The following is a 14,631-nucleotide window of genomic DNA, read 5'->3' on the forward strand; positions in this document are numbered from 1 at the left end:
TCTTTGTTTGACTCTTTTCTCCATTTATGTGGCCAGAATCTCACTATTTTCATATAAGAATATACATGATAATATGGGCAGACATTTAGAGCTCATCTTTGTAATCTAGGATAATGTCCCTATTCTAATGTGTAGGGTCCATGGATTAGGCTATGGGGAATTTTTGGATCATCATTGTTTGTCTATCAGTTTGGTTATACCTTTTAACTTTGAATAATCAACAATAATAAGTAAAAGTGCTATTTAGAAACTTAACAATGAAAATTCCAAAATTAGGAAAAGAATCATTTCAACAAGACCTTGATTACTATATTACTACAAAACTGTTAGGTTTTTTAGAATCTTTGTGCAAATATTACAGGATAAGAATAAAGGAATAAAAGGATGATGTATATTTTTCAAAAGTGCATTTGGCTACCTGTTGAAATTTCCTGTTTTAAAGTTAAAATCCTTCCATTTACCCCTCCCTTTCTGCCCACTTTCACTCCCACTTCTCTTTATAAAGGTGCCCCTTTCTGAAGCAGTGGATCCAGTGGATTTGGAAGATTACCTCATCACTCACCCTTTACCTGTGGATTCTGGGCCACTAAGAGATTTGATTGAATTTCCTCCTGATGATATTGAAGTTGTTTATAGTCCTAGGGACTGTAGAACCCTTGTTTCAGCTGTACCTGAAGAAAGGTAAGGAAGCCTTAGCCTTTTGTTCTTTGTGTTTACACATATGAGGACTTTAAACATTATTTTATTTAAATATTATTTATTGTGATGGTTTTGTTTCCTGTTATAAGAACAAAAGTTATAGCAGCCAAATTTATAACAATCATTGCTTTCTTCTGCATTATAAAAATAGTTTCTTTTTTGAAATAGTGAGATGGATCCACATGTTAGAGATTGTATAAGAAGTTATACAGAAGATTGGGCAATTGTGATCAGAAAGTAAGTTGGAGTTTTATTTTCACACTTAAAAATACTGAAAACTTCTAAATGGATTAGATAAAAAATGAGACTTAAATTCATTTAAGCAAAGTAGTCACAGAAGCACAAGGAGAACCTTATATATAGATGCTTTCTTTTGTATATAGATTCTTTTAGGGGTTTTGTGATTCTGCTTATTTTTCTTAAAATGTTAGATTTGTGGGAATTATATTTTTATATTATAAATGATTAAGAGTTTGTAATATATAATGGTTTTGAAGCCTCATTGTTTTAGGAAATTATGGGTCAATACTAGTGAATAATTTCTTTTTCTCAATAAAGTTGCTACTTGTGAAACTTGCATAGTTAGCTTATATTTAATAGCTAATTTTCCAAATCCAATTATTTGAAAAGTCTTTGCTTTTATGGGCAATACAGCCTTGTGGGGAACCAATGCAACAGCTATATTCACAAGACAAGATGTTGGAAATGATCTGTACAATTTGGAGAGGAGTAATGGGGGAGGGAAAGTAGGAGAAAAATGAGGGAAGGGATAACAAATTTGACAAGAAATGTACTCATAACCTTATGTGACTGTAAACCCTCTGTACAATAAAAAATAAAGAACTGACTAGAAGACAGGATGGGAAGAGTTTTGAATGTGGATAATGTGGATGAATGTGGATGGGAAGAGTTTTGAATGTGGATAATTCTTTTCAGCAATCTTGAGTTCAATATTGTTAAATTTTTAGGACAGAATGCATACTCTTGATTTGTCAGAATAGTTTACATATGCAACTATATAATTTAGGGCACTTGAAACATTTCATGTAAGATTAGGATATGTACTTCTGAATAAGATACTACTATATTGAATATCTTTTAGTTCTAGAGAAAAATCCCTTCATTTATTTTATAGCTGAGCTGTGATAATATCATGTAGTTGCTATTTTAATAGCTTTAGCAACAAGGTAGGATGTGAGTGATTTATATCAAATAAGATTTTTTAAAATCGTTTTATGAATTAGCTGATAGCCTGAACCATACCACCTTCTGGTAATGATATAATTGTGTGTTTTTTTTTCAATTGAAATATTTCTCCAGTTTTGTCCTTGTTTCTATGAGCTGTTGAATCATGAAATGTAATTATTTTTTGAACAGTTATTTGATATTTTTGGTTAATGAGTTTTCTTTTAAAATCTTTTATTCTCTCCCTCTTTCCCTTCCCCTTGCTCTCCCCCATTCTACTCAGGGCCTCACCCTTAGTAGGCAAGCACTCTATCACATAATCTATGCCCTCAGCCCTCTTTTACTTGAGTTATTTTTCAAATAGAGTCTCACATTTTGCCCAGGGCTAGCCTCAGAAAGTGATCCTGCCTATGGGTAGCGAGGATTACAGGTGTGCATCATCATGCCTGGTTTATTTGTTAAGATTGGAGGGGGGTCTGGGCTGGCTGTGAATTGTGATCCTTCTGATGTCTGCCTCCCAAACAGTTGAGATTACAGTTATTAGCCACCATGCCCACCCCTGGTTCTTCAGTTGTTATTAGCTTTTTAGGAAAGTATGTCAGTTTAAAAGTTCTTATCTACTTCAGGCCAGGTGCCGGTGGCTTATGCCTGTAATCTTAGCTAGTCAGGATGCTAAGATCTGAGGATTACAGTTGGAAGCAAGCCTGGGCAGAAAAGTCTATGAGACTCTTATCTCCAATTATCCTCAAGAAAAAAATGCAAGTGGCACTGTAGCTCAAAGTGGTAGAGTGCTAGCTCTGAGTGAAAAAGCTCAGGAATAGCAACTCAGTGAGTTGATGCCCCATGAACAACAACAAAACATTTCTTACCTACCTTTTCTACCTTTTTCTATTCTACCATTCTCTCACCTCACTTTCTCTGTCTCATTGTGTAAACATAAAATGATGTATAGATTTCATTGTTTTTCATTTCATAAGTTAGAGGCTTTAGATTAAGATTTTTTTTATACAAAATGAGTTAGAGGAATTTTTTTAACTTTTAGTGCTTTATGTATCTTGTTATCTTTAAGTTTTTATTACTAATGTAATACATATTTTCTGTCTCATTTTGATTATTAATTTTTTTGTCAATCATGGGGCTTGAACTTGGCACATGAGTACTGTCCTTGAGCTTTTGTGCTCAAGGCTAGCACTCTACAACTTTGAACCACAGCTCTATTTCTGGTTGCTAATAGGTCTTTTTTTTCGTTTTTTTTTTGGGGGGGGGTCCGGTCGTGGACCTGAACTCTGGGCCTGGGCACTGTCCCTCAGCTCTTCAGCTCAAGGCTAGCGCTCTACCACTTTTGCCACAGCGCCACTTCCGGTTTTTTTCTTTTTTGCTTATGTGGTGCTGGGCAATCGAACCCAGGGCCTCATGCATGCAAGGCAAGCACTCTACCACTGAGCCACCTTCCCAGCTCTCTGGTGGCTAATTGGAAATAAGAATCTCACAGACTTTCCTGCTGGGCTGGCTTTGAACTGTGATCCTCAGATCTCACTCAGCCTCCTGAGTAGCTAGAATTACAGGTGTGAGCCACAATTGCCTGGCCTCATTTTTTATTTATTTTTTATTTTTATTTTTATTTATTTATTTTTGGTTGGTCATGGGACTTGAACTCTGGGCCTGAGCACTGTCCCTGCACTCTTCAGCTCAAGGCGAGTGCTCTACCACTTGAGCCACAGTGCCACTTCCCAGCCTCATTTCAATGTTTTCTTTTCTCTGAATAGAAAATACAATTTTAATTATATATACTTTGAAGGCATTGAGGAAAATAGAAGGGAAATATGATTTACTTCTAGAAATTCATAATTTGGGGATGATTTTTGTGTGCCTGAACTCAGGGCCTCAATCTTTCAATCAACTTTTTCTCTTCTTAAGCCAGACTCCAGTTGTATCTTTTTGCTAATTAGAAATAAGAGTCTTGAGGATTTTTCTTTCTGGGATGACTTCAAACAGCAACACTCAGATCTCAGCCTTCTGAGTAGCTAAGATTATAGCCATAGCTGAGATTGGCTCTTGTCTTGAACAGAAATTTTTTAAACCTCTGGTTTAATCCACTCAAGACTGCTAAAATAAGTCCTTGTGATGTTAAGAAATAATGTGGAGAACAGTTGGCTTATTACATGATGATGTTGATAAAGAGAAGAATCTCCAAAAGTTGATGTTTATTTTACTATTTTATTTTGAATAGATATCATAAATTGGGAACAGGATTTAATCCCAATACATTGGATAAACAGAAAGAAAGGCAAAAAGGTTTGCCCAAACAAGTCTTTGAATCTGATGAAGCTCCAGATGGCAACAGCTATCAGGATGAACAAGTAATACTTTTATTCTTCAATGAATATAAGAAGATATTTTTCATAAGAAGCTATGTTCATAATCTAATGTTTTACATGACAGGATGATCTTAAAAGACGTTCAATGTCAATAGATGATACTCCAAGAGGTAGCTGGGCCTGCAGTATCTTTGACTTAAAGAATTCACTTCCTGATGCTTTGCTTCCTAATTTACTTGATCGTACTCCAAATGAAGAAATAGACCGTCAGAATGATGAGCAAAGGAAATCAAATCGTTACAAGGAGCTTTTTGCTTTGCACCCATCACCAGATGAGGTACTGATTTTACATATAAAAAATAAGTGATTATTAAGGTACATCTTTTAGGAGTATGATATATATATTTCAACAATATCAGAAACAATTTTACTGAAACTTACTTATAAGTTTGTACTTATATAAATGAAATACAGTTTTTGTGCTAGAACATGTAACTTCTGCTAGACACTGGTGGCTCACGCCTGTAATCCTAGATACTCAGAAGGCTGAGATCTGAGGATCACGGTTCAAAGCCAGCTTGGGCAGGAACATTTGTGAGACTCATATCTCCAATTAACCACCAGAAAAACAGAAGTGCCGCTGTGGCTCAAGAGGTAGAGCTTTTGCCTTGAGCTGAAGAGCTCAGGAACAGCGTCCAGGCCCTGAGTTCAAGCCATACAACCAAAAAAAAAAAAAAGGTAAAAAACATGTAACTTGTGTGAATTAAGCGTACATGATCAGTAGAAATTAAACCTTTGTTTTTGACAATTAGGTCATTTTTCCCATTTTTATAAACACAGAAGTAAAGGAAACTCTTAAATAAATTGTTAAAGGTTAAAATATGATTAGCAAAGTCATTTTGGTGTTGCTTGTCAATTATAGGAAGAACCAATAGAACGGCTTAGTGTTCCTGATGTACCCAAAGAGCATTTTGGTCAAAGACTTCTTGTAAAATGTCTGTCGCTCAAGTGAGTATTTCTTGAACTGTTATAACCTTTACTTTCTGGAGTAATATTTTGATTATTACTATAACAAAATCTTAGTCGATTTTATAATTATATGTATACTTATATGCTTATCTATACATACATATACTTAAATCTTCTTGAACTATTTTTTATGCTTCATTTTACATAGTATTCAGTATTCAAACATAATGTATAAATAATGTATGAAGCTAAGCTTTAGAGCATTTTTGGTTTACAAATAAAGATAATTCTTTGTTGAAGTTATATAGTCTTAAAATTTAGCAAAACATTTACTGAAATCTCTAGTATTTACTAACTGTTCTCTACTGAGAAATATCTTTGAAGAGTTTTGTCACATGAAAAGCTTTGTTGTTGGTGATTTTGAAGTGTATTATGGTTTCTTCTTTAAAAATGTTAAATGAGGCTTGGTGTGACAGCACATCTCTGTAATCCTGCTAATAGGGATATAGAGTGAGCACCAGAGTGAGCAAAGTTAGCACCAGAACCTGTCTGAAAAACACACTAAATACAAAGGCCTGGGCACATGCCTTTAAAAGTTAAGTGACTTCTAACATCATTGATGTGATTTATCTTACACTTATATTCTGCTTTACAAATTGCTTTATGTTTATTTCATGCTGTTTTCAGAGTAATTCTATAAGATAGATACTATTTTCTTCATTTTACATAATAGGAAAGTTGAATTAAAAAGGATTAGTAGAAATTAATTGACATGCTCAATATTAAGCAATCAATACCAGAAAAATCAGCTGTTCTTTTCATTTTCATTATAATTTGTTAATATCACACATTAATTATTAGCTCTGACAGAAGAAAAATGTTTTTAATGATTAGTATTGTTACTAAATGAGGCAACTCTCTATATAGAGACAGACTACTTTTCTGTATGATTGTGGCAATTTTCTTTCCTTGGAAACTAAGGTCTTATATACTTGGTTACTTTTATCCAAAAGCCTGTTAGGTATATTTAAGTGAAAATATTTAAGATATTTTTGTATGTCTGTCAGAAATACTTAAGGTAGTTTTGAATATCTGGTCAACAAATATAAAACTATTTATTTATTAATTTTTTTGTGCCTGTCCTGGGGCTTGAGCTCATCCTGAGCGCTGTCCCTGATCTTTTTGCTCAAGTCTAGCATTCTACCACTTGCACCACAGCTCCACTTCTGGCTTTTTGGTGGTTAATTGGCGATAAGATTCTTAGGGACTTTGCTGCCCAGCAGACTTTGAGCCTTGATCCTCAGATCTAAGCCTCCTGAGTAGCTAGGATTATAGTCGTGAGCCACTAGTGTGCCCTGCTATTGTACTTAGAATTTTAAAACATCTTTATTGTAATTTTCTTTATACATTACAACCTTCATCTTTTAAAAGTGAATAATGTAGAAGTACATGTTTATAATGTTATGTAATAACCACTACTGTCTAATTTTAGGTCACATTTATCCCCTCAGAAAGTAATACCTACTTCTATCCTATGATTTGTTGCCATATCACAATACAATAGATTGGCTAACTTGCATGACAGAAATTTAGGGTACTTCTTAAAAAAATTAACCACTTAGCTAGGTGCTGGTGGCTCATGCCTGGAAGCTGAGATTTGTGTTTCAAAGCCAGCGTGGGGCGGAAAGTCCATGAGATTCTTATCTCCAATTAACCATCAGAAAATTGGAAGTGGCACCGTGGCTCAAATGGTAGAGTGCTCTCCTTGAGCTGAAGAGCTCGGGGACAGCACCTAGAGCCAGAGTTCAAGACCTAGGACCGACCAAAATCAAAAACAAAACTTTATTAAGATGTCGTTTACAGGTTACTCATTTTTCTTGGATCCTACCCAGTATACTTAAAATTCACAAGTGGATTTACCTAGTATACAATCCAGTGGGTTTTGTTATATTCATGTCTGTCCACTTTTCAACATAATACATTTTAGAGCATGTTCATGTCTTTTTCTGTTTGCTTTTGTATGTTTACCAGTCTCTATATGTATGTATATTTGTCTGTGACAAAAGAAATCTTGAGGGGCCGGGAAGGTGGCTCAGTGGTAGAGCACTTGCCTTGCATGCATGAGGCCCTGGGTTCGATTCCTCAGCACCACATAAGCAAAAAAGAAAAAAGCCGGAAGTGGCGCTGTGGCTCAAGTGGTAGAGCGCTAGCCTTGAGCTGAAGAGCTGAGGGACAGCGCACAGGCCCAGAGTTCAGGCCCCACAACCAGACCCCCCCCCCCAAAAAAAAAAAAAAAAAGAAATCTTGACTACTACCTTGTACCATATGCAAAAAGTTATTTACAAATTAATAGTAGATGTATATCTGAAAGACAGATGGTAAAGTTTCTAGAAGATAATATAAGATATCTTGAGGCTGGGAAGATGTCTCGCATGAAGCTCTGGGTTTGATTTCTCAGCACCACATAAACAGAAAAAGTCAGAAGTGGCACTGTGGCTCAAGTGGTAGAACACTAGCCTTGAGCCAAAGAGCTGAGGGACAGTGTCAAGGCCCAGAGTTCAAGCCCCATGACTAACAAAAAAAGAATGTCCTTATGAATTTATAGGAAAATGATTTTAATATGTCACAAAAAGTACTATTCCTCAATACTTTTTCTTCCTTTTGTCCTTTTTTTCCTTGTGGAACTGGGATTGCCTGTTAGGCAAGTAGTCTTCCACTGACCTACACCCATAGGTCTAACCATACATTTTACTTCATTAAAATTGGCAAATTTTGTTTATCAATAGACATAAGAGGATGAAGACAAACTTTGGACTGGCAGGTATTTCCAGTGTATACATTTGACAATGTGGGGATATCCAGAATAGCAAAATAGGCCAAAAGGGGATCAATAACTATATGAAAAAATATATCTACTGCAAAACCACTTACTCATTATAATACCAACATCAAGGGTTGTAGAGTAGATTTTAAAGAAGCTGACAAGTAGTGACAGTCACTAAGATCCCTTTTCTTTTGGCTTCTGTCTGGGTTTTGGTAAGAAAAGCCTCAGCATGAAGCTAGAGGATAAAAAGGAATGAGATGAGGTGAGTATTCATTTTCTCTACTGAGTCACTTTGTTTTTTTCTTCCCAAAGCCATGGTTTCTATCAAGGAACCTCTATTCTTCTATCTTTTCTCTGGGTTCTCATTGCATGTTCTCTGTCAGTTAGGTTGGTGATGCTCTACTGTTGCTAACTCTGGGTAGCAGCATAGATTCTGTGCAACTCATTGTAAATGGTCTTTTATTTAAATTTTAGCCCAGTAGAAATATGGTCTTTTAATAAACCCTGTTAACATTTGCAAGTAAAAAACCAGTGCTACAGCAGTGTTGACAATTTCATCATTATAGTTTTTTTGTATAGTACAATGTAATATGTACATTCTAATCTACTTGTGAAATGCCAGCACTACTACTACTGATGTGATAACTAGAAAGGTCATGTTTCTAGCTATTGCCTGATGGTCCTTTGGGTGCAAAATCATTCTCGGTTGATAATCAGTTCTCAAGAGTTTTAGTTAACTTTACATTCAGCATTATTTCAGTCAATAAATATTTACTGTTTATTCCGTATAAGCTGTTGTTCTTGGGAGTAAAAGAAACATCTCCACTTAAGCATACAGCTACAAATTTTGACATTTTCATAAACTGGAAATTACTATGCCAACATTAAAAATTTTGAAATTTGCGGGGAGCTTGTGGCTCATATCACCTGTAATCCTAACTACACAGGAGGCTGAGATCTGAGGATCATAGTTCAAAGCCAGCCTGGGCAGGAAAATTTATGAGACTCTTATCTCCAATTAACCACCAGAAAACAAGTAGAGCTGTGGCTCAAAGTGGTCGAGCACTAGCTTTGTGCAAAAAGCTCAGAGACAGTGCCCAGGCCCCATGTTCAAGCCCCAGGACTGACTGAAAAAACAAAAAACAATAGAATGGGTTGACATTTGTCAAGATGCCTTGTATTCATAAACTGCTTTGTTAAATAGCAACTCCTTTGTATAACTACTTAAAGAAATAAAATAAAGCAGGTGACCAAATATTATGGATACTGTAAGACTTTTTCTTTTTCTTTTTTTTTGGGTCCAGTCGTGTGGCCTGAACTCTGGGCCTGGGTGCTGGGCGCTGTCCCTCAGCTCTTTAGCTCAAGGCTACGCTCTACCACTTGAGCCACAGCGCCACTTCCGGCTTTTTTCTTTTTGCTTATGTTGTGCTGAGGAATTGAACCCAGGGCCTCATGCATGCAAGGCAAGTGCTCTACCACTGAGCCACCTTCCCAGCCCCCTGTAAGACTTTTTCTAACGAAAATTCATTTTAAACATAGAGAGGGGATGGGAATGTGGCTTAGTGGTAGATTGCTTGCCTAGCATGCATGAAGCCCTGGGTCGATTCCTCAGTACCACATAAACAGAAAAAGCCAGAAGTGGTGCTGTGGCTCAAATGGTAGAGCACTAGCTGTAAGCAAAAGAAGCTCAGAGACAGTGCCCAGGCCCTGAGTTTAAGCCTCCGGACTGGCAAACCAAAACAAAACAAAAAACCATAGAGAAAAGTCTAGATGGATTAGTCACTAAATCATTAATTATAGTTATTTCCATATGGTAATATGGTGGAATTTTGAATGCTCCTGTTATCTGAATATTTTGTATGTATTTTTAAAGCTTTATGCATTGAATATTTGACTTACAATCTGAAAAAATTAGGGCTTTATTTTTTTTAATTTTTAAGGGCTTTATTTTTTTAACTTTATTGAAAAATGAACACATAAGCATATTTATATACATAAAAACCTGATTACCAGAAGGAAACTGATTAGTACTGCCAAATGGACATAAAATGCTGTGATATGAAAGATAGCCGGAGAAATGAAGGAAGGCTAAATCTCTGTGTTTGATTGAAATGAAAAAATCTGTATGAGGGCTAGGAAGGTGGCTCAGTGGTAGAGTGCTTGCCTTACATGCCTGAGGCCTGAGTTTGATTCCTCAGCACCACATAAGCAAAAAGAAAAAAGCTGGAAGTGGCACTGTGGCTCAAGTGGTAGAGCACTAGCCTTGAGCTGAAGAGCTGAGGGACAGTGCCCAGGCCCAGAGTTCAGGCCCACAACCGGACCCCCCCCCCCCCAAAAAAAAAAAAAAAAAAAAAAAAAGAAAGAAAAAATCTGTATGGAAAAGTATACTTTAGGAAAAAAGTATAATGCAGACAAAGGTATAATGAGAAAATTTAGTGTCTAATCAGAATTTCTCTCTAGCTATATCTTTATTATATATTTTAAAATTACTTTATCCTTGTTCTTTTTTATTTTTTAAATTTTTTTAAATTTTTATCCTTTTTCTTTATAAAGGTTTGAGATTGAAATTGAACCCATTTTTGCAAGTCTGGCTTTATATGATGTCAAGGAAAAGAAAAAGGTATGGGTATATAATTTGACTGTAATCATTTGTCATAATCAGTGGTTTCAAAACACTATTTTTGAGTTATTTTGTAATATGTAATGATGTAAGTATGTAATGATGTTTTAAAACAGCATTTGAAATGTAATTTATCAATATTACTTAATTTTTTTGCTATAAAATATTATAGTTGAGAAATAGTTTTAATTGAAAGAATTCCAAAATTAGGCGCTGTTAGCCTGATTCTAGCTATATGTGTCTTAAGTGGTAAAGCACCAACCTTGAGCAAAACAGCCAATGAGAGAATGAGGCCCTAAGTTCAAGCTCCAATACCGGTATAATAGAACAAAAAAAAAAAGTGGCAAAAATTACTTTTTCTTAATTTAAGGAACAGACAAAACAGTTGAAGAGCAAATCCTTATATAAAAGGTATGGGTGGTAATGACTGAATTTTGTTAATATAACTTCTCAACAGGTGGATGACAGTCTATATATATTTAAAATATCTTGGTAATAATCTTAGTTTTATTGTGGTATCTTATATTTATTTTTCAGGGGCTACCTTTGCATTTAAGTTGTTTTTCTAACCCTACTGTGTGATAGAATCTTGAAGTGCCTTTGTTGATTTATTCTATCTACGTGTAACATATTATGGGTTTCTTTAGCAGAATTCTGCTCCATCAGTTTGCATAACCTAGGTGAAATGAAAGGAAATTATGTATTTTTCCAAATTATTTTAGACATTCATTTCAATGATTATTTGATTCAATGATTACTTTATTAGAGGTTAAATTTTTAATGGAAATTTGGAGTATGACTCTTTAGGAAAAGTTTATTAAAGTCTAGATAGCTTACGTATTTCTTTTGCTTTGATTTAGACATAAAAAGGTTATTCCCAGTACAATATAAGATGAACTAAGAGGGCATAATGTCTTAAAATGTGACTGGGTATGTATGATTTATATAAGTTCAAAAGAAAAAAACTGTAGACTTAAAATTTAATATATAATTATATCTCTTAGATTTCAGAAAATTTTTATTTCGACCTTAATTCTGAGCAGATGAAGGGATTGTTACGTCCACATATACCACCAGCTGCCATTACGACCCTGGCACGATCAGCTATTTTTTCCATAACTTATCCTTCCCAAGATGTTTTTCTTGTAATAAAGGTAAGAATAATGTTAAATATATTTGTTTATTGTATAGTGTCAAATGGTCTTTTCCTACTAGTATGACCTTTAGTCTTTTAGTCTTGGTAGTCTGTAACACAAAAATATTAGCCCTATATTAAAATACTGCCTAATTTTTCTTGGAGAGTTACATGAGTCAGGATTCTGTGAGAAACAGACTGGATTTATTTTAGGACATTACTTCATGTGATCATGGAAAAGTCTGAAATTTGTGGGGCAGACAAGCAGACTACAAATTCAGGGAAGAGTTTTGATTTTGTAATGTTGAGTCTTAGGTCCACAGAATACCAAATTAGAAACCCTGTAGGATTTCCAAGCTATAGACTTAAGTAGTTAAAGAGAATTCCCTCTTCCAGAATAGAATACTCAGTCTTTGCTCTTAATCCCTATAAGACACTAGTGTGGCCCACCCAATAAAAGAGAATAATCAACTTTACACAAAGTCTACTGCTTTAAATGTAAACCATCTTTTAAAAAAGTACCAAGTCAGGTGCTGGTGGCTTATGCTGGTAATCCTATCTACTCTGGAGGCTGAGATCTGAGGATCATGGTTCAAAGCCAGCCCAGGCAAGAAAGCCTGTGAGACTCTTATCTCCAGTTAACCACCAGAAAACCAGAAGTGGTGCTATGGCTCAAAGAGTAGAGTGCCTTGAACTGAAGAGCTGAGGGGCAGTGCCCAGGCCCAGAGTTCAAGACCCCCCCCCCCCCAAAAAAAAAAAAAAAAAAAACCCTGGCAAAAATCAGGCATAGCTCAGCAAGCTGAAGGACCCAGGAGGCTGAGATCTGAGAATCTGAGACTCTTATCTCCAATAAAACTACTTAGAAAAGGCCAGAAGGGGCACTGTGGAAGAGTGCTAGAAAGAGGCTTAAGGACAGTACTCAGGCCCTGAGTTTAAGACCCAAGATTGGCAAAAAACAAACAAAAAAAGTACCATCATAGAAATATTAGACTGATACTTGACAAAATAACCTAGTAACCTAGCCAAGTTAACAAATAAAAATAACTGTCATAGCTGATGCCTGTAATACTAGCTACTCTGGAGGCTGAGATATGAGGATCAAGGTTTGAAACCAGCCTGGGAAGGAAAGTTATTGTGACCTTTATCTCTAGATCACCACCAAAAGGCTAGAAGTGGAACTGTGGCTCAGCTGGTAGAGCATCTTGAGTGAAAAAGCTCAGGGACAGCACCCAGATCCTAAGTTCAAGCTCCAGAAAACAAATAGGAGCTATACTACAATTGTGTTACCCCTTTTCTAAGTCATTTAATACTAAAAGCTAAGTCATTGAAGTTGCAACATATTATGATTTAAATGTCTGCCAATTAAGAATAAGAATTACAAGCCAAGAGTGATGGAACATGCCTATAATTCGAGCATTCATGATGCACAGTCTAGAGGATCTCAAGCTTGAAGGCACTGTAGACTACATAGTGTAGATCTTCTTGATAAAGTTCTAAAGTTCTAAAATCTAAAGATTACTAATCTATTTAGTGTAATCTAAAGAAATTTACCTTAAATTATCTTTGAAAGTAGCTTAAAATATATTCTTTAGTTGCTTTATTGATATAAAGTTAATATATGGATGTAATGAATTTTGTAATGAAGTTATCAAATGGATTGTTACCAATGAATCCTCTTTACCTACAGGAATATTGTTTTAATTCTGCATACATTCTTAGGAATTCAGCTTAATATACATCTGACCAGTTGTGCAAGCAGAGATTAAGCAGCAATTATCTTAAAAGCATTTACTTAAGAGTAAAGTCCTAAAAATGAATAAAAACAAACACAGTTTCATTACATAGAGAAAATGGTAGATTTTCATGATATAGAATGTGTTAAAGGGAATGAACTGGTAAAATAAAGGGGATGATTGGATATTGGTTACTTGAAAATAAGATTATTTAGTAAAAATATTTAGTTGGCTTCAGAGTAAAGAATAAAAGTTGAATATATATATATTCTTATAAGGTAATAGGGAGGTAAATAATGGTACATTCATATAATAAAACACTACATCTGTGAAAGCTATGACTTAGATTATTTAATGTTATAGAATCATATGTGTCAGTGTTTAATGAAGAATGAGTTTGGTTCAAAACTACATACCATGTGATCCCATTTGTAAAATACAAACAAACATATATGTATATATTTAAACACAGATAAATATGTATATATACATGTAGTGAAGTTCTCTAATTTTAAAAAGAATGGAGGAAGTTGGGTGTTTTCTGTTTGGTTTTTATTGGTCATGGGGCTTGAACTCTGGGCCTGGGCACTGTCCTTCAGCTCTTCAGCTCAAGGCAAGCCTGTACCACTAGAGCCACAGCGCCACTTCTGGTTTTCTGGTGGTTAATTGGAGATAAGAGTCTCTGGGACTTTCCTGCCTGGGCTGGCTTTGAACTGTGATCCTCAGATCTCAGCCTCCTGAGTACCTAGGATTACAGGCGCCAGCCACTGATGCATGGCTAGGGAACTTGTTTTAAGGAGTCTTTAACTCCCATTTCCTGCACAGGAAGCAGGAAATGTTTCTGTCTCTCGTTATTACTTGGCAGATAATTTTATCCTGTTCTGTATGTTGTCTTTTTTTCTGTTTATTTTTTCCTTCATTATGATAAAGGTAAGTTTTGATGTAGTCTAGTCTATCTATTTTTAGTTATATTGCCTGTGCTTCACATGTCATTCAAAAATCATATATAAATCCAGTATCATGAAGCTTTTTGCATTTTTTTTTTTCCTCTAGGAGTTCTGTAGTTTTAGGACATTTATCTTAGTTTTAGATCTTTGGTCCATTTTGGTTTGTGTAAAGGTCCAGCTTCATTATTTTGTATTTGGATA

At 35.3% G+C, this 14,631-nt stretch overlaps 1 protein-coding gene across 5 annotated transcripts in view; it reads left to right on the forward strand.

Moving 5' to 3' along the window:
- Nucleotides 1-14,631, forward strand: part of Dock7 (dedicator of cytokinesis 7) — a 195,988-nt gene that overhangs the window by 21,113 nt on the left and 160,244 nt on the right. For all 5 annotated transcript variants that reach the window (XM_042676205.1, XM_042676213.1, XM_042676221.1 and 2 more), the window contains exons 3-9: nucleotides 506-681; nucleotides 868-936; nucleotides 4,115-4,244; nucleotides 4,327-4,539; nucleotides 5,125-5,210; nucleotides 10,549-10,615; nucleotides 11,620-11,769. In XM_042676205.1, the coding sequence (XP_042532139.1) occupies nucleotides 506-681; nucleotides 868-936; nucleotides 4,115-4,244; nucleotides 4,327-4,539; nucleotides 5,125-5,210; nucleotides 10,549-10,615; nucleotides 11,620-11,769 (891 nt within the window). The remainder of the gene's footprint in view (nucleotides 1-505; nucleotides 682-867; nucleotides 937-4,114; nucleotides 4,245-4,326; nucleotides 4,540-5,124; nucleotides 5,211-10,548; nucleotides 10,616-11,619; nucleotides 11,770-14,631) is intronic.

The sequence above is a fragment of the Dipodomys spectabilis genome, unplaced genomic scaffold (assembly GCF_019054845.1).
Source record: "Dipodomys spectabilis isolate Male_0828 unplaced genomic scaffold, ASM1905484v1 ptg000002l, whole genome shotgun sequence".
Classification (NCBI taxonomy): Eukaryota; Metazoa; Chordata; class Mammalia; order Rodentia; family Heteromyidae; genus Dipodomys; species Dipodomys spectabilis.